Raw genomic sequence first — 20591 nt, 5'->3', positions numbered from 1 at the left:
ATCTCTAGAAAAAAATATTTTTCCTGAATAAAGAGAATAATTTTCAGCCTTCAAATGTTGGAAAGGATATTTTGCAGATAAATTAGGGAATTTTTTCGTGAAATGTTTTTAGTTCAGAAGTTTAGTTTAAATAACTGAGATTGAAGATTGTATGTCAAGCTATCTTAGTAGCACAAACATTGTTTTGTACAAGAAATTATAGAAATGCAACAAAATCAGGCATTTAGTACATTTTGGTTAAAAGTGTTAACATACATGTTGTATTATAAGAAGAGGTAGCCTGGAGTGGGGATTGGGCAAGAGGACCTGATACTTTGGTAAATCATCAAGAAATCAGGGAGAAAAAAAGCATAGTGTATTGTCTCTAAAGTTGTGTGTCACAAAGGAGAGGAGGAATTATTGGATATGTAGGGATGAAGACTGAGTAGTGGGTATAAATCGAGAAGAAACAAACCAATCAGTGGAGCATCTGGATAAGTGGAGGAAATAAAGGAAATGCTCAAATGAAATCTCAGTCTTATTGGAAATGAGATATGATTAAAACAAATATTCATGGGAATGGTTTGGTTCACTAAAAAAAAGTAAAAACTAAAATATGATCTTTGTATATATTTTCTTTGATCAGTTTCCTCCCAATGGAACTGAGGATCTATCAGGGTTGAGATCTTAATATTTTGATCACTGATACAATCCCAGCACCTAGACAGTATCTGGCAATAAAAGGTGTTAAATAAATATCTTTGAACAAATGAATCAATTAATAAATGTTTATGTAATTACTTATAACTTTTTTCTAGTATTTATAACTTTTTTCTGTCTTTCAAAAAAAAATGCAAGAAAACCATAGTACTGTGAATGAGATGAAAACGAGTGAGAAAGGGTGGAGGTGATACCTGAGAAAATCTGAACAGTTAGCCATGAAGTATAAAAATAATATGTAAGAGTAAGGAGCCATGGGAGATTTTGACCTTGATAAAGTTTTTATTAGTATTTTTTTCCTAAGATGCAGAGATTTTTATTACATATTATCTTTAGTTTCGTTAACAGGAAAGTAACCCTAGCTAAATAAGAAAATAGATTGACCAATCTATTACCATTCCTTCATTTCCCCATTGACAGGACTTGATAGCCATGAAGGTCCTCATCCTCGCCTGCCTGGTGGCTCTTGCTCTTGCAAGAGAGGTAAGAAAGTGTCTAAATAATTAAGATTGCAATGGACTATCTGCCTATGTGTAGAGAATAACATCAACAACATTTTTAAAATACAAATAAAGCAGAATTCCAACAGATTTGTTTTGACATTCACCCAGTATTTCAGCAGTGTGCAGTAGGGGCACAAATCTGGGCCAAATGCTTTCTTTATCACTGTGCCACCGCTTCCTTAGGGAAAAGCAAGTGGACTTATTAGCAAAGAGACAAAATGAAAAGAACCAGATATAAAAATGACAATAACAATATTGCACAAATATGATGGCGTGCATGTACAACCCAGATAAATATATCTTATTCCAGTGATAAAATACGTGTAGCTCTCATCTTAGGGCACTGGGTCCACTTCTACCTGTATCTATCCAAAGACAATGATAGGATGGACTATCAGGCAATAATCATAATCGTGAATGTATTTGTAATCATAATAAAGTGTTTAAAACAAACGAAAATAACTTTTTTCTGTTGCCCATCAAAAACTGTTGATTCATGTAAAATAAAAATGTGTTAACAAAGTTACTAAACATAAAAGACAAAAACAATGGCCTTCTAAGTCTCTCAATATAGCATTTTTTATTTCTCAAATTTGTGAAATAGCTGCATAAAGAAGATAAAAATTAGATAGGAAAAATGTTTAGCGATGAGTTACATATGGAAACCAAAGTAGTGTTTTATTTTTCCTTTACAGAAGGAAGAACTCACTGAATCCACTGAGGTAAGATATTTTTATTCAGAAAAAAATTTCCAACCATAAATTATTAACATTCTGCAATAGTCATTGATTGTTTTATTTTTTGTTTTTCCTTTACAGACTGTGGAAAGTCTTTCAAGCAGTGAGGTAAGACAATGTTTTCAGAGGAAATTTCCCAGTCTTGGAACAGTAAAATGCTGTGTTATCTTTCTATTTGGTACATTAGGACAATTAGGTTAATAATGCAGCTATGTTCTGACATAAGTTTTGAAGTAAATTTCCATTGTAAATGTTTATGGACAGAATAAATATCTGGAAAATTCAGTATCCTACTAGCACTTTCTAAGTTGGTTGACTACTTGAAATTATGTCATTGTGACCCCCTCTTTTTTTTTTTCAATGAACTTTACAGGTTTTTTTTCTGTCTTGAGCTCTTTTTACACTGACCTGATTCACTGTTCTGATATTTATTGAGCGCCTTATTCACTGTTCTGATATTTATTGATATTTATTGACTAGGAGCTGTGGTCCAAAACAGGGATGTCCATAAAAAAGAGCTTGCAACATAGTGTGTGAGCAGACATGCAAATGGACATATTTTGTAATGCAATAGTCACTATATTAAGTAAAAGGCAGTGAGAGGTAGTGTAGTCCTAAATCTGCGTGGAGAGTCAGGTAGGTATTTACCCTGATATGTCATTACCTATTAGTTAGATAGTATACGTGGTCTCTCTACAAGGTTAACGGACCCTTAAGGGGGGATATTTATTTCTTATGATTAATTTGAAGTGTAAACATAATAAGTAAACTAAGAATGATTAAAACAATTAAAAGATAAAATTCATATTATCAATGAATATGATTCTTTTAGACTCAGATAGAGTGACAGAGATCATTTGTTGTCCTAGGAAGGGAGTGTGGTGATAGAGAGAAATTAGCATCTATTAAATACCTCTTTTTGCACTATGTTCACTAATTTTCTTATTTAACTGCATTCATCTGTCTTTTATACAACAAGCTTATGCAGAACAGCAAAACATACAAGTTTCAGCAATTACCCTGAGGTTTTACTATTATCAAACAAGGTGTACACGTTAACCTATTACATGTTGTCATTTTCTGATTTGTATTGACAAATAAGAAGCATTCATGAAACTAAACCTAATTTTATTTTTATCTTTCTGAAGGAATCTATTACACACATCAACAAGGTAACACCTTCATATTTAAGTGTACTTATTTTCAAAATTTCCCACATTTAATTTTTATAGGTGGTAACATTTCTTTACATGTGATTTGGTTTCTAGCAGAAACTTGAGAATCTTAAACGTGAGGAGCAGCAGCAGAGACAGGTAATTTATTTGTGATAAGTATATTTTTAAAGTTATTATGGAATCTAATACACACAAAATATGTATGTGTTCACTCTAAAGACTGATAATAAAATAAATGCCAATGAGGAAATTAAATTCCGACAGTCAATATATTTTTAAGACATAAATGCATTTTTTCAAACTCAGAGTTAATATGCAGAGTATAGAATCAAAACCTAAGGGTAATTATTGATTTACTCATATTTCCAAGTGGGGAACTAGGTTCCCCTTAGTCTCAAGATGGATATTCGGATGAAAGAGAACAAGAAGACAATATGACACATTTATTAGTTGTATACCCTTGGCCTCAAGTTTCTCTGTACTTAATTTTCTTATTTGTAAACCAAGAACATTCATAACCCCACAGTATTGATGAGCTGACACACAGTGTCACTGACACACAGTGACACAATATTCACTGACACACAGTGAATATTCACTGATTTTATATAACATTTTGTATGTTTTATATTAACATTTATGAATGGTGAAGTTCTTCAAAGAATTTCCATTACACAGATGAAAGGAGTGAGGTACAGAACAATTGAGTACACAATTATCTGACAATATCACACAGTAATTAAGTAGTAGAGCTTGCTTAAAATTAAAGATTTTCTTAGACAACATAAAATTCTTCATTTAATTAAATTACATATGGTAACATATTTGATAACATATTTATCTAATAATAATATTTCATCTTCTCTATTTTATCAATGAAGTTGTATTGTTTGGAACTTACACCAAATATTTTTAAATCAGAATGAATTCACAAATTGATGCCTCTTGAAAGACTCAAAATAACTACCTTCTACCAAGGGAAGTAGTGCTGGAAGGTGACTAGTGTAAGAAACTCCTTGAATTAAGCCATAAATCAAGATTTCATTTTCATTAAAACAACAACAGCAAATAAACGTTGGAGTTATCCCTCTAAGTCTTTTTAAATAGATCTTTCATATGTGAAAACAATTTGCTCTATTATGAACACATTATGTTGAAAAGTCCATACTTATGAAGACCAAAGTGGATAGCTATCTAGGCAATTCAGAAAAAAGGTGAAACGGGTCTTGAAATCTCCAAAACTTGATTTCAGTTTGATCTGTGGATTCACCTATGAAAGGGAGTAAATGAGAAATACCTCAATGAGCGTTTTACTCAGTAGTCTTCACCTGACTGAAAATACTTTCTTAACCAAGACCTGTAAAAGATTTTCTTTCTCTTTCCACTCAGTTATGAGTGTTCAAAAGACAGGAGGTTAATTCATCACAAATGACAGTTATAGCTGAATCATGGACTCAAAGATTCTTTTCCTTCTTTCCAGGAGGAACGCCAGAATAAAATCCACCCCTTTTTCCAGCCACAGCCTCTAGTCTATCCTTATGCTGAGACCATTCCTTCCCCTGTCCTTCCACAGAACATCCTTCCCCTTGCTCAGCCTGCTATGGTGCTGCCTTTCCTTCAGCCTGAAATAATGGAAATCCCCAAAGTTAAGGAAACCATCTTTCCCAGGCACAAAGTGATGCCCTTTCTGAAATCTCCAGTAGTGCCTCTTTTGGACAGCCAAATCGTGAATCTCACTGATCTTGAAAATCTGCACTTGCCTCTGCCTCTGCCTCTGCCTCTACTCCAGCCCTTGATGCACCAGATCCCCCAGCCTCTTCCTCAGACTACCATGCTTCCTCCTCAGCCACTGCTGTCCATCCCACAGCCCAAAGTCATGCCTTTTTCCCAGCAAATTGTGCCCTATCTCCAGAGAGACATGCCCGTGCAAACCCTACTGCTGTACCAGGATGCCACCCGTGAGGCCCAACCTGTGACTGCCCCAGTTTACAATCCTATTATTGTAAGTCCAAACTTAATAATTCTGCTGTCTCACTTATGACATGAATAGAGTGATAGAGGAAATGAGAGCTCTACAATGAAAGAATAAATGAATAATGAATAGATCTAAACTGCACATTGTGTAGATCAATGATTCTCAACCCTAGCAACACAATAGTACTATCTGTAGGACTGTTTCTTTCCAAAATCCCAATGTCTAGGCCTACCCACAGAGATTCTGATATAATTGTTCTGATCTTTGATGTAGAAGATACCATCGGGAACAAATTATTTTGGAGATTCTGATTTAATCGATCTGTTGAGAATTTAGGTAGAAGATTAAGGTTTATTAAAGCTGGAATTAAATCTGATAATCTGATTAGGCTTGGAATAAAAAAGGTTTATTATTTTCTACAATTTTGAAGTTTTCCTTGTGCACATCTATTCTGCAGGTGCCTTTTTTTCACATCTTGTTTTGATATATGTACATATGAGGGTAAACAATTGAGATGCTTATTTTATCACTCAGAATTCTTAGGAAAAGCGTCTGTTTCTTTGCATAAATGTGAACTTTTTATTTAATTATTTTGCTTTCTTTAATTTTTTTTTTTAATTTTTAAGGTCTAAGAGAATTTCAAAGTTAATGTCCCCTCCTTACTTTTGGTAAGTTTTGGGAGTTTGCAGATTAGACTGATTATTTTCATTAATATCTTTTTATATTTCATTCTACTGTCTAAGTCCAAGATAGTGACAAACTTCATCAATATGCTTACTTATTTTTTTTTTCTTTTTTTTTTTTTTTTTTGTTTTATTTATTTATTTTTTTTTTTTTTATTTTTTTTTTTTATTTTTTAATATATGAAATTTACTGTCAAATTGGTTTCCATACAACACCCAGTGCTCATCCCAAAAAGTGCCCTCCTCAATACCCATCACCCACCCTGCCCTCCCTCCCACCCCCCATCAACCCTCAGTTTGTTCTCAGTTTTTAACAGTCTCTAATGCTTTGGCTCTCTCCCACTCTAACCTCTTTTTTTTTTTTTTTTTTTTTCCTTCCCCTCCCCCATGGGTTTCTGTTATGTTTCTCAGGATCCACATAAGAGTGAAACCATATGGTATCTGTCTTTCTCTGTATGGCTTATTTCACTTAGCATCACACTCTCCAGTTCCATCCATGTTGCTACAAAAGGCCATATTTCATTTTTTCTCATTGCCACGTAGTATTCCATTGTGTATATAAACCACAATTTCTTTATCCATTCATCAGTTGATGGACATTTAGGCTCTTTCCATAATTTGGCTATTGTTGAGAGTGCCGCTATAAACATTGGGGTACAGGTGCCCCTATGCATCAGTACTCCTGTATCCCTTGGATAAATTCCTAGCAGTGCTATTGCTGGGTCATAGGGTAGGTCTATTTTTAATTTTCTGAGGAACCTCCACACTGCTTTCCAGAGCGGCTGCACCAATTTGCATTCCCACCAACAGTGCAAGAGGGTTCCTGTTTCTCCACATCCTCTCCAGCATCTATAGTCTCCTGATTTCTTCATTTTGGCCACTCTGACTGGCGTGAGGTGGTATCTGAGTGTGGTTTTGATTTGTATTTCCCTGATAAGGAGCGACGTTGAACATCTTTTCATGTGCCTGTTGGCCATCCGGATGTCTTCTTTAGAGAAGTGTCTATTCATGTTTTCTGCCCATTTCTTCACTGGGTTATTTGTTTTTCGGGTGTGGAGTTTGATGAGCTCTTTATAGATTTTGGATACTAGCCCTTTGTCCGATGTGTCATTTGCAAATATCTTTTCCCATTCCGTTGGTTGCCTTTTCGTTTTGTTGGTTGTTTCCTTTGCTGTGCAGAAGCTTTTTATCTTCATAAGGTCCCAGTAATTCACTTTTGCTTTTAATTCCCTTGCCTTTGGGGATGTGCCGAGTAAGAGATTGCTACGGCTGAGGTCAGAGAGGTCTTTTCCTGCTTTCTCCTCTAAGGTTTTGATGGTTTCCTGTCTCACATTCAGGTCCTTTATCCATTTTGAGTTTATTTTTGTGAATGGTGTGAGAAAGTGGTCTAGTTTCAACCTTCTGCATGTTGCTGTCCAGTTCTCCCAGCACCATTTGTTAAAGAGACTGTCTTTTTTCCATTGGATGTTCTTTCCTGCTTTGTCAAAGATGAGTTGGCCATACGTTTGTGGGTCTAGTTCTGGGGTTTCTATTCTATTCCATTGGTCTATGTGTCTGTTTTTATGCCAATACCATGCTGTCTTGATGATGACAGCTTTGTAGTAGAGGCTAAAGTCTGGGATTGTGATGCCTCCTGCTTTGGTCTTCTTCTTCAAAATTACTTTGTCTATTCGGGGCCTTTTGTGGTTCCATATGAATTTTAGGATTGCTTGTTCTAGTTTTGAGAAGAATGCTGGTGCAATTTTGATTGGGATTGCATTGAATGTGTAGATAGCTTTGGGTAGTATTGACATTTTGACAATATTTATTCTTCCAATCCATGAGCAGGGAATGTCTTTCCATCTCTTTATATCTTCTTCAATTACCTGCATAAGCTTTCTATAGTTTTCAGCATACAGATCTTTTACATCTTTGGTTAGATTTATTCCTAGGTATTTTATGCTTCTTGGTGCAATTGTGAATGGGATCAGTTTCTTCATTTGTCTTTCTGTTGCTTCATTGTTAGTGTATAAGAATGCAACTGATTTCTGCACATTGATTTTGTATCCTGCAACTTTGCTGAATTCATGTATCAGTTCTAGCAGACTTTTGGTGGAGTCTATCGGATTTTCCATGTATAATATCATGTCATCTGCAAAAAGCGAAAGCTTGACTTCATCTTTGCCAATTTTGATGCCTTTGATTTCCTTTTGTTGTCTGATTGCTGATGCTAGAACTTCCAGCACTATATTAAACAGCAGCGGTGACAGTGGGCATCCCTGTCGTGTTCCTGATCTCAGGGAAAAAGCTCTCAGTTTTTCCCCGTTGAGGATGATGTTAGCTGTGGGCTTTTCATAAGTGGCCTTTATGATGTTTAAGTATGTTCCTTCTATCCCGACTTTCTCAAGGGTTTTTATTAAGAAAGGGTGCTGGATTTTGTCAAAGGCCTTTTCTGCATCGATTGACAGGATCATATGGTTCTTCTCTTTTTTTTTGTTAATGTGATGTATCACGTTGATCGATTTGCGAATGTTGAACCAGCCCTGCATCCCAGGAATGAATCCCACTTGATCATGGTGAATAATTCTTTTGATATGCTGTTGAATTCGATTTGCTAGTATCTTATTAAGAATTTTTGCATCCATATTCATCAGGGATATTGGCCTGTAGTTCTCTTTTTTTACTGGGTCTCTGTCTGGTTTAGGAATCAAAGTAATACTGGCTTCATAGAATGAGTCTGGAAGTTTTCCTTCCCTTTCTATTTCTTGGAATAGCTTGAGAAGGATAGGTATTATCTCTGCTTTAAATGTCTGGTAGAACTCCCCTGGGAAGCCATCTGGTCCTGGACTCTTATTTGTTGGGAGATTTTTGATAACCGATTCAATTTCTTCGCTGGTTATGGGTCTGTTCAAGCTTTCTATTTCCTCCTGATTGAGTTTTGGAAGAGTGTGGGTGTTTAGAAATTTGTCCATTTCTTCCAGGTTGTCCAATTTGCTGGCATATAATTTTTCATAGTATTCCCTGATAATTGTTTGTATCTCTGAGGGATTGGTTGTAATCATTCCATTTTCATTCATGATTTTATCTATTTGGGTCATCTCCCTTTTCTTTTTGAGAAGACTGGCTAGAGGTTTGTCAATTTTGTTTATTTTTTCAAAAAACCAACTCTTGGTTTCGTTGATCTGCTCTACCGTTTTTTTAGATTCTATATTGTTTATTTCTGCTCTGATCTTTATTATTTCTCTTCTTCTGCTGGGTTTAGGCTGCCTTTGCTGTTCTGCTTCTATTTCCTTTAGGTGTGCTGTTAGATTTTGTATTTGGGATTTTTCTTGTTTCTTGAGATAGGCCTGGATTGCAATGTATTTTCCTCTCAGGACTGCCTTCGCTGCATCCCAGAGCGTTTGGATTGTTGTATTTTCATTTTCGTTTGTTTCCATATATGTTTTAATTTCTTCTCTAATTGCCTGGTTGACCCACTCATTCGTTAGTAGGGTGTTCTTTAACCTCCATGCTTTTGGAGGTTTTCCAGACTTTTTCCTGTGGTTGATTTCAAGCTTCATAGCATTGTGGTCTGAAAGTATGCATGGTATAATTTCAATTCTTGTAAACTTATGAAGGGCTGTTTTGTGACCCAGTATATGATCTATCTTGGAGAATGTTCCATGTGCACTCGAGAAGAAAGTATATTCTGTTGCTTTGGGATGCAGAGTTCTAAATATATCTGTCAAGTCCATCTGATCCAATGTATCCTTCAGGGCCCTTGTTTCTTTATTGACTGTGTGTCTAGATGATCTATCCATTTCTGTAAGTGGGGTGTTAAAGTCCCCTGCAATGACCACATTCTTATCAATAAGGTTGCTTATGTTTATGAGTAATTGTTTTATATATCTGGGGGCTCGGGTATTTGGCGCATAGACATTTATAATAGTTAGCTCTTCCTGGTGGATAGACCCTGTGATTATTATATAATGCCCTTCTTCATCTCTTGTTACAGCCTTTAATTTAAAGTCTAGTTTGTCTGATATAAGTATGGCTACTCCAGCTTTCTTTTGGCTTCCAGGAGCATGATAAATAGTTCTCCATCCCCTCACTCTCAATCTAAAGGTGTCCTCAGATCTAAAATGAGTCTCTTGTAGACAGCAAATAGATGGGTCTTGTTTTTTTATCCATTCTGATACCCTATGTCTTTTAGTTGGCGCATTTAATCCATTTACATTCAGTGTTATTATAGAAAGATATGGGTTTAGAGTCATTGTGATGTCTGTATGTTTTATGCTTGTAGTGATGTCTCTGGTACTTTGTCTCACAGGATCCCCCTTAGGATCTCTTGTAGGGCTGGTTTCGTGGTGACAAATTCCTTCAGTTTTTGTTTGTTTGGGAAGACCTTTATCTCTCCTTCTATTCTAAATGACAGACTTGCTGGATAAAGGATTCTCGGCTGCATATTTTTTCTGTTTAGCACACTGTAGATATCGTGCCAAGCCTTTCTGGCCTGCCAAGTTTCAAAGGAGAGATCAGTCATGAGTCTTATAGGTGTCCCTTTATATGTGAGGGCACGTTTATCCCTTGCTGCTTTCAGAATTTTCTCTTTATCCTTGTATTTTGCCAGTTTCACTATGATATGTCGTGCAGAAGATCGATTCAAGTTACGTCTGAAGGGAGTTCTCTGTGCCTCTTGGATTTCAATGCCTTTTTCCTTCCCCAGTTCAGGGAAGTTCTCAGCTATAATTTGTTCAAGTACCCCTTCAGCACCCTTCCCTCTCTCTTCCTCCTCTGGGATACCAATTATGCGTATATTATTTTTTTTTAGTGTATCACTTAGTTCTCTAATTTTCCCCTCATACTCCTGGATTTTTTTATCTCTCTTTCTTTCAGCTTCCTCTTTCTCCATAACTTTATCTTCTAGTTCACCTATTCTCTCCTCTGCCTCTTCAAGCCGAGCCATCGTGGATTCCATTTTGTTTTGCAATTCGTTTAAAGCGTTTTTCAACTCCTCGTGACTGTTCCTTAGTCCCTCGATCTTTGTGGCAAGAGATTCTCTGCTGTCCTGTATACTGTTTTCAAGCCCAGCGATTAATTTTATGACTATTATTCTAAATTCACTTTCTGTTATATTATTTAAATCCTTTTTGATCAGTTCATTAGCTGTTGTTATTTCCTGGAGATTCTTCTGAGGGGAATTCTTCCGTTTGGTCATTTTGGAGAGTCCCTGGCGTGGTGAGGACCTGCAGGGCACTTCCCCTGTGCTGTGGTGTATAACTGGAGTTAGTGGGCGGGGCCGCAGTCCAACCCGATGTCTGCCCCCAGCCCACTGCTGGGGCCACAGTCAGACTGGTGTGTGCCTTCTCTTCCCCTCTCCTAGGGGCGGGATTCACTGTGGGGTGGCGTGTCCCGTCTGGGCTACTTGCACACTGCCAGGCTTGTGTTGCTGGGGATCTGGCGTATTAGCTGGGGTGGGTAGGCAAGGTGCACGGGGGCTGGAGGGGCAGGCTTAGCTCGCTTCTCCTTAGGTGATCCACTTCAGGAGGAGCCCCTCTTCCGTGGGCCTCTCGTCTGCGCTTGACTCCGGAGACTCCCTTCTGCTAATCCTCTGGCGGTTTTCTGGGTTCTTTAGGCAGGTGTAGGTGGAATCTAAGTGATCGGCAGGACGCGCTGTGAGCCCCGCGTCCTCCTACGCCGCCATCTTCCGGCACTCTCCTATGCTTACTTATTTATTAATGATAAAAGCATCATGGATGCCTCGACGGTTAATCATTATCTACTGACCTGAAATTTTGTATCTTTTTTATTTCAAAGAATTTGAAAGTTTCATTATGTGCTATAGACAGATTTGACTGGTTTGTGTTCAAGTGCCTATATTCTGATGCTTGGTTATCAGCATTTTTATAAAAACTGAAAATAATTTCTTCTACTTCTATGTGAATATATTTGAGATTATTTTAAAAGATCTCTTTCATTCTCATTTCTAACTTAGGCGTTGTAACTTCAATTGTTTTTATCTCACTTAAAATTTACATATCATCCTTTAATTCATGAATCAAAATAAAATGAATTTTTGCAGGTGTGAGGTTTAAAAATGGGTGAGAACATAGCTCTGGGATTCTTAAAATATGAATATTTCTGTGATCATGGTAGACTAGTCTAGTCTAGTCTGAGTATCAGTGGGCTGATATTTAATCATATCGAAATTTTTATATGCCTCCACGGTAGGCCTTAATATTTTGCATTTGTAACAAAATTTGTCTTATAAATTAATCACACCAAAATTACAAATGAGGAGGGATGAGTAGTTATGTCATATAACATAACTAGTTCTATATTTGCTTTATATTCTACAGAATTGACTGCAACTGGAAATGTGACATCCTTTCAATCTTTACATCGTTACCAAAAGTGAATAATTTTGAATCTACATGGAAAAAATGAAAATTTATTCTTTTATTTATTTTTGTATTATATGTTATTCATCTTAATTTGAATTTGCTCATAAACTCTACATTTTCCAAATTTTAATTCACTAATACCATAGAAGTTTAATTTTGAGTTGGAAATACCATAAGTATGTGAAAAACATGTGTAAAAATAGTTTCTGGAATTGTGCTTGTTATTTGAGACTCTATTTCCTAACCAGTCATTTCAATAAATTAATCCTTTAGGCATATTTAAGTTTTCCTGTCTTTATTATAATTTTTCAAGCCTTAATTGCCCTTAAGATTGTTATTAATTTAAGATTTTGGTGTTAAGAGGCAAGTGGGTGGCTCAGTTGGTTAAGTGTCAGACTTGATTTCAGCTCAGGTCACGATCTCATGGTTTGTGAAATTGAGCCCCCTGTCAGGTTCTGCCCTGACAGCGGAGTCGATTTGGGATTCTCTCTCTCTCTCTCTCTCTTTCTCTCTGCTCTTTTCCTGCTCATGAGCGCACATGCCCTCTCTCTCTTTCTCTCAAAACAAAATAAAACACAACAAAACAAGGATTATTGGTGTTAAAAATAGCCATGGGAAAATTGAAATTGAATAGAATGCTTTGAATTGAATGGTAAAGAATATCAAAAAGTGGAGGAAAAGATAGTGTGATCATACCCTATTTTGGTTCTGGAAAGTCTTGGTTTACACTTAGTGTCCCAGTTAAACTAGTACACCTGTGACTTTCACTATCTAAAGTAACCAACATCGAGTGTTAAATTTTATAGTCACTCTAAGCAAAAAAACACTTCAAATGAGAAAGCTGATTCACAGCTTTGCTGTTAATGGTAGCTAAGTGGGACTGTGAAAGTTAGTCCTTCAGAGCTTCAATTTCCACATCTGTAAAATAGACAACTCAAAGGTTTTTAATGAAGTTTTAATCTGATCAGTGTACTGCACAGTCACAGGATAATTGTTCTGTATGGTTCCACATTACTGACTTCATTTACACCAGAGAAGCAAGAGCCAGTATCACAGTCAGAATGAGCTGGGTTACATGGTTTGGGCCAGTAATGCCCAAGAAAGTAAGACTTATATGAGGGTCTGATATCCACTTTCTCTGATCGCAGAGTAATTGTTTCATTGCAATGAATTTTTCCTTTACCAACAACTACACTTTTATGCTCAATTCCATCCCCTTTAGTTTACACAGTGACTCATTAGCAATTGTTTTCCTTACCTAAGGATCAAATGTAAGTCAAACTTATGCTATATCTTTCATTTTTAAAGAAAATTCCATCTCGTAACAATATACCTCCAAACTCCTCCCAGTTCTTTAGACTACTCTGTGACAATCTGAATATGTTATGGTCTCATTAACCTGCCCCCGTCAAGGTTTTGTCCCTCTAGAAATCACTTTTTTCCTAGGTTGCCAACAGCTTTCTTCTTGCTACTCTTGTGTTCATTTTACCCAACCTCGTAGAGCTGTTTAGTAGAGTTGATCATTGCTTTTTTTTAAAATATCATACTTCTCTTCGTTTGAAATCTTAAACTCATCAAACCCTTGCTTTCTTTCTTAACTCACTAGCCTTTATTTATTTATTTATTTTTTTGCAGTCTCCTTTCCGGCATTTCTTTTTCCAAACTTTAAGGGTTGGAGTACCCTAAGGGTTAGCCTTAGTCTGGCTGATAGTGTTTGGTTCCATGGCTTTAAGTCCATCCATAGGTTGAAATCTTCTAAATGTACATCTTCAAAAGCATTCTTTGCTGAGCTCCAAATTCATGCACTCAACTTCCCTTTTTGGTCTCCACACCTAATTATATAATTAATATCTCAAATCTGGCATGGACAAGCATAACTCTTCAGCTGGATCCAGTCTCTGACTTGCTCAAATTTCACTGGGCATATTTCAGTAAGAGAAAAAAAGTGTTACACTAGTACAAAGGAAACAGACTTACTTGAATAAGCACTTCACCAAAAGAAGGTTTCTTAATAGCCAATAAACATATTAATAGGTACTCAAAATCACCAGCCCTCAGGAAAATGCAAATTAAAAGCTACCATGCAATATCACGATACAGCCACCAGAATGATTAAAATGAGAAAAGAAATTTGGCCATATCTAGTGTTGGCAAAAAACAAACTATAGGAACGCCAAGCAATGTTGATGTAAATGTAAACTGGCATGAGCATCTTGGAAACCTGTGTCAGTCTTTGTCAAAGGTAAACATCTTTATATCTTATGACTAGAGATTTTATTCTTAAGTATATACCCAACAAAAATACATATGTGTGTGTGTATTTACACTAAAAATACATATATATACATATGCACTAAAAATATGTAGCCAATGTTCCTAGCACCATTGTTCTTAATATCCAAAATTCAAATCAACACTAATGGGAATCAACACTATTTTGTATAAATTGTGATATACAAAGAATGGAACATTGCAATTAACATGAATGAACTACTACTACATGGCACAACATGAATGAATTTTATATAAGGAAGACTGGATGATAGTAGACAGACACCCCATAAATATTATATATTAGAATCTACAAAATATTGGTTTCTAGTGCAACAAGTTAGGATAGTAGTTATCTGAGGGGAGGCAGAACTTGATAGGGAACATTAAGTGGTGCTCTCAGATGCTTAGTGATATTCTTTTCCTTAATCTGGATGATGAGTTCTTTGTGATAATACATTTTGATGTGTGTGCTTTCTATATGGCTGTTTGTTGCTTTAAAAATTTAAATGTACATTAAATGTAAAATCATGTATTTCTTTATTAGTGTCTTGCCTACCTTCTTTTTCCCTAAAAGTGGGGGTTTCTCTGGTGCAGAATCACCTCTTTGCCTCTGGACTTAAATACCATTCCATTCTATGGCAATAGACCTGGTTTCCTCCGAAGCTATGGAGTGGCTGCATAATGATACTGTAAAATGTGTTTTAGACCCTACTATGGTGAAATTTGAAAAATGGAATGCAGGAGATGGGAGAGAACTTGCAGATTAATTCCTGCTTTTTTTTCCTCTGTATATTATTCAGTGGTGTGGTTCTTTACAGCCTCTGTTAATTACATAATAATCATGTGAAGTTTTTTATTGCTGAAAGGATTTAGAGGACTCAAACAGTTTCCAGTGTAATAAAAACAGATTTATTACAGGGAAAAACAGAAGACAGCAACACAGGGAAAGGATGTGCAGTGAAAAAGGTGCTAAGATCTGGGGAGCAACTTATTTGTCCTTCCACTGCTTGATACAGGATATGCTTTATCTCCAGATCTTAAACCACTAATGGAGGCTGTGCAAAGCATCTCAGTACCAGGAAGCTCAAAACCACTTGTCGTGAGGGTCTTTTACAAAAAAAACTTGTCCTGCAGGCACATTTTGGCTACATGACTAGTCATACCTGTTGAAAACCAGCCCCATTTCACTCCCCAACTCCTAGATTCCACTGAAACCTGGTGTAAACCATATGCAATTATTAGTAAACAATCCTGACAGGCTGATGTATCCTGCCCAAAGCAACTCACAGACATATCTCTATAGTATCATTTGCCTTTCATTATTAAATACCATAGTGTTGGCCAACAGCCAGTGACTCTAGAGATAAGCATACAGTCATCCAGACCAACTGGGATTAATCAGTGTTATACACAGTATTTCTGGAGAAAACTTTTGTGCTGGTGAAGCATACCTGCTGAATAGCCTTCAACTTGTAGTGAAGTGGTGCTTGAATTGCTTTGCATCTTTATTCACCTCCACTTACTTAAGGTGCATATATTTACATAATTTATAATTGCTTCCAAGCAAACTCTTCTTATAAGAAAAGGCAAACTTGGTCACAGAGGAAATATAGCTGTGTGAAGATGAACACAGAAATTGGGGTTAAATAGTTACAAGATGCAGCCACAAGTTAAGGAATGCCAAGGATTGCCAACAGCCACCAGAAGCTGGAAAGAGCCAAGGAAGGATCTCCAGGGCCTTCAGAGGAAGCATGGCCATACCAACACGCATTGATTTCAGACCTCTAGACTCCAGACTAGGAGAGGATAAGTTTCTGCTATTTTAAGGCACCCAGTTTGTGTTCCATTGTTATATAGCAGGAAACTAATATAATGAGGCATACAGATTTTGGTTACTTCTGTTCAGAAATTATTTGAAAAGCTTTGACAGAATTATTTCAAAAATGGAGAACCGAAAAATTTCTGCATTACTGAAATTATGGAAAGCAAAGTTTGCAAATGGGAAGACATTGGAATCGAGCCCCCCCAGGGAAGAAAAAAGTTTTTAAATGATGAAAGCCCGAAGAATGTTCGAGACTTAATTCTCAACTTCTACAATTGCAATTTGGTGTATCTTAGTGTGCAGGAAGAAGATTTTAGTAAAAAAAAAAGTGAGCATAGGGGTGTCTTGGTGTCTCAGTCAGTTGAGCATCCAACTTTGGCTTAGGTCGTGATCTCACGGGCCCCACATCAGGCTCGCTGCTGTCACTGCGGAGCCCGCTTTGGATCCTCCGTCCCCTTCTCTCTGCATTTCCCCTGCTCGCGCTCACTCAAAAGTAAATAAACATTAAAAAAAAAGTGAGGATATATTCCAAGCCAGGAGTGTCATAACACCCAAAGGGAGAGGTCCTTGTTCCAAGCAGAGCCAATTAACATTCTTCTGCTGATGTGTGAATACTCAGGGAAGCTACAGTGTAGTCATTTCCAGATGTAGGACCTGAACAACCATGAAGCTCTGAGATGTGAGCAAACCGTCTTTTTTATCTCCTGCAAAGTAAGTCAGTCCAAAGAAGAGTGAAAGTGAAGGATGAACAAAATGGTGAGTGACCACCTTCAAGTTCCTAAATACAACTATACTTCACTCTTGGAATTTTTAGTTACATGAGCTAATAAATTCCTTTTTTTTTTTTCATTAATTTGAGGTAATGTTTACATATGTCACTGGCACCATGATATTCCTGACCAAACAGAACAAAATTCCTGTATATCATGGTTCTATGATAGTGGGTCTTTTATAGAACTATAAAAGACCTGAACAGGTCTTCATAACAAAATACCATATACTGAATGGCTTAAAAAATAAAAAAAAAATTGCTCACAGTTCTGGAGGCTGGGAGTTCAAGTTCAAGGTGCTAGCAGATCCTGCATCTGGTGAAGGCTTTCTTTCTGGCTTGCAGACAGCCACCTTCTTGCCATATCCTCATATGGCAGAGAGAGAGATAGAGAGCTCATCTCTCTCACATCTTTTCTTATAAAGGCATTAGTCTCACTCATGAAGTTTCCACCCTCATGACCCAGTTGCCTCCAAAGACCCCTCCTCCAACTACCATCACATTGGAGATTAGGGTTTCAACATATGGATTTAGGGTAAACACAAACATTCAGTCTATAGTAATTAAAATAACACAAATTCACAAGCTTGTAGGTCTCATGTGAAATTTAGGAAAGTGAAATACCAATTATTAGGAAAAATGAAATCTACTGGAAGATATGAAAGATTTAGACCCCTAACTCCTAAATGATCCTGAAGATCTGTGTTTCTTTTTCATGATAAAATCATGATTTCTTTGTTTACCATAGCTGATGGTGGCCTTAATTTTCTGCTTCTCACTGTTGCTTCACCCTTGATATGGCCTGTCAGTAAGAATAAAAAAAAACTTAGCAAGTTCTTTCCTTAATGTACAGTAGAGTACATAAACTAGTGTTGTAGGGGCTGGATGTGGCCAACAAAGAAAAGGGGACCGTGTGTTTTGCATTTAAAAAAACTAAGGGAGCTTAGGTGTCTCAGTTGGTTGAACATCCAACTCTGAGCTTTTGGCTCAGGTTATGATCCCAGGGTCATGGGATCAAGACCCACATCAGGCTTCACACCGAGCATGGAGTCTGCTTAAGATTTTCTCTTTCACTCTCTCTCTGACCCCCTCCCCAACTTGTGCTCTCTCTCTCTCTCTCCAGAAAGAAAAAGAAAAAAACTATGCCATATTAAAAATCAGAAAATTTTACACAAAATTTATATCTCTAGTTTCTCTTATGAGTCTCAATATCTGGTCACACTTGATATATGCCTGTGTGACATATATCACACAATGGATTTGAAGGAGTAGCAAAAGAAGACATATACTCAGTTCACAATTAGCATCATTTTTCCCCTAACCTTTTTTCCCACTTATTTGTGTTATCTGCAGTGTTCTAGAAGGTTTGGTAAGCATATTACAAAGGGAAACATTAAAAAAATATCTGTAGATAGATATGCTTAATTCTAAGGACCTACCACTTACCCATTTCTACAGACAATGCATAGATGACTGTTTTTTAACCTTTTTCTTAAAGAATGGACTTTTATGGGGTGCCTGGGTGGCTCAGTTAGTTGAGTGTCTGACTTTTGATTTTGGCTCCGGTCGTGATCTCACAGTTGTGGGATCAAGTCCCACATTCGGCTCAGCACTGAGAGTGGAGCCCACTTAAGATTCTCTCTCCCAATCTCTCTGCCCTCTGCCCCTCTCCTCCGCTTGTGTGTGCTCTCTCTTTCTAAAATAAATTTAAAATAATAAAGAAAGAATGGACTTTTATAAGTCTTTTTTCCCTAACTATAGTGGACCCAGCATTCTATTAGGAGGCTCACAGTAATTAAAATTGGATTTCTGACCTTAAGGTAGATGAAAGGAGCCCAGTCACAAAACAAAGTGATAGTAGGTAAGTTCCTGAAGCAAGGAGATAATTAACATTTTTAGAGATTTAGTCAGGAAGTGGTGGTGGTGATAATTATTGTATGAAAAATGGTCAAACCAGAAGTGATGGCTGTGTGAAGCTAATCAATATATCCCTAGGAAAAATTTAATAGCAATTTCATCAGGGTTATTTTTGATATGTAAATATAAAAATATTTTGGTGAACAGAATATGTCTGGTAAACAGATTTTTGGATAAGCTACCAACAGAAAGTGATGATCCACCCCAATTTCTGAATAAGAATTAACATGGATCTATAACACTTGAAGTAGGAAAAGTCAAAGTTCTGTAGGGACTTTACTATAATATCATATTTCCAATCCTAGTCCTTGTCTTTGATCTATGAGTTTTGGGCACTTACATAAAAAAAGGGAACTAGTTGATCTTCTTCCAGACTCTGAGATCCATTCTGTGTCTTATCACTCATTGCTTACAATGGAGAATCTCCTGATGATCCGTGATTCATATTGAAATTTATTTGAGTCAAGTAATACTTGATGTTGCCGGCACAGTTTGTCTCCCTTCAAACCTAGTCCAAACCATTAATGGTAAGTCCTCTGCTCAGAGTGTATATTTAGAATAGATATACTTAGAAACTGGTTTAATCTCTATATTACCTCCCTGATGTATGGAGTAATAAGGTAAAAAAAGTACTGAATAGAAACCATTCTAACTTCTTCTATAATAAAATAATGATTTTGCATCTCTGGGGAAATTGCAGCAACTATTAAAGAGTAAAAAATGTGGATGGGGCACCTGGGTGGCTCAGTTGGCTAAGCGTCTGACTTGATTTTGGCTCAGGTCATGATCTATCTCATGGTTTGTGAGATGGAGTCCTGCATCTGGCTCTGCGCTGATGGTACAGAGCCTGTTTGGGATTCTCTCTCTCCCTCTCTCTCTGCCCCTGCCCCACTTGCTCCCTCTCTCTCTCTCAAAATAAATAGATGAACTTAAAAAAAACACTAAAAGATGTTAGGATAGTGGATTGTTTGATTATTTGATTTCCCATTTGGCCTTTTCAATAGCTTCTTGGAAAGTAACAATGGATTATAGCAAATTTAATAAGATGGTGACAATTCATTTTTAAATTATTATTATTTTTTATTGAAGTACACAACATAGTGTATTTTATTCAAGTGTACAACATAGTGATTGGGCAACTTTATATGTTATGCTATGCTCACCGCAAGTATAGCTACCTCCTGTCACCATACAACACTATTACAATATCAGTTATTATATTCTCTGTGTTGCACCCTTTGATTTATTCATTCCATAACTGGAAGCCTATATCTCCCACTCCCTTTCACCCATTTTCCCATCCTCTCCACCTTCCTTATAGGTGGTATTTTAAATATGGTGTCACATAAATCCTTGATATTCACATTTTTCCCCTTCATTTTGCCTTTAAAACCAAAGAAGAAAACAATACCAGAAACAGTTTGCTTTAATCTTATAGAACAGAGGCTTCTACCTCATAGGACAATTTTAAGGACAAGTCTACTCTAGTTTTGTACTACAATTTAGCTTGCAGGAAACATGATTATCTTATTCCATGGCTCACTGGGCATTCATTAAATTGATGACTTTATTTCCATAGGATTCATGACATGAGAAATATCAAGCATCCTTGAAGCCTTGGGAAATAACATGACGAAAGAAGCTGGGAGACACATTTTATGAAAACACAAGGGCC

The 20591-nt window shown here is 36.7% G+C and overlaps 1 protein-coding gene across 1 annotated transcript; it reads left to right on the top strand.

Annotated features, from left to right (window-relative positions):
• Positions 1–1131: 1131 nt before the first annotated feature.
• Positions 1132–5155, top strand: CSN2 (casein beta). Its single transcript, XM_060655861.1, has 6 exons — positions 1132–1182; positions 1898–1924; positions 2021–2047; positions 3088–3111; positions 3208–3252; positions 4595–5155. The coding sequence occupies exons 1-6, from the start codon at positions 1132–1134 to the stop codon at positions 5153–5155; spliced, it is 735 nt and encodes a 244-aa protein (XP_060511844.1).
• Positions 5156–20591: the final 15436 nt, after the last annotated feature.

Source organism: Panthera onca, chromosome B1, assembly GCF_046562875.1.
Source record: "Panthera onca isolate mPanOnc1 chromosome B1, mPanOnc1 haplotype 2, whole genome shotgun sequence".
NCBI classification, from domain to species: Eukaryota; Metazoa; Chordata; class Mammalia; order Carnivora; family Felidae; genus Panthera; species Panthera onca.
This window is presented reverse-complemented; position numbering and strand designations above follow the sequence as displayed.

What these genes read in the sequence shown, in the direction of transcription:
- CSN2 (XM_060655861.1), top strand. Translation starts at nt 1,132, where the DNA reads ATGAAGGTCCTCATCCTCGCCTGCCTGGTGGCTCTTGCTCTTGCAAGA. An exon ending in CTCTTGCTCTTGCAAGAGAG is followed by an intron (nt 1,183 to 1,897) that starts GTAAGAAAGTGT and finishes TTTCCTTTACAG; the next exon opens with AAGGAAGAACTCACTGAATC. An exon ending in AGGAGCAGCAGCAGAGACAG is followed by an intron (nt 3,253 to 4,594) that starts GTAATTTATTTG and finishes CCTTCTTTCCAG; the next exon opens with GAGGAACGCCAGAATAAAAT.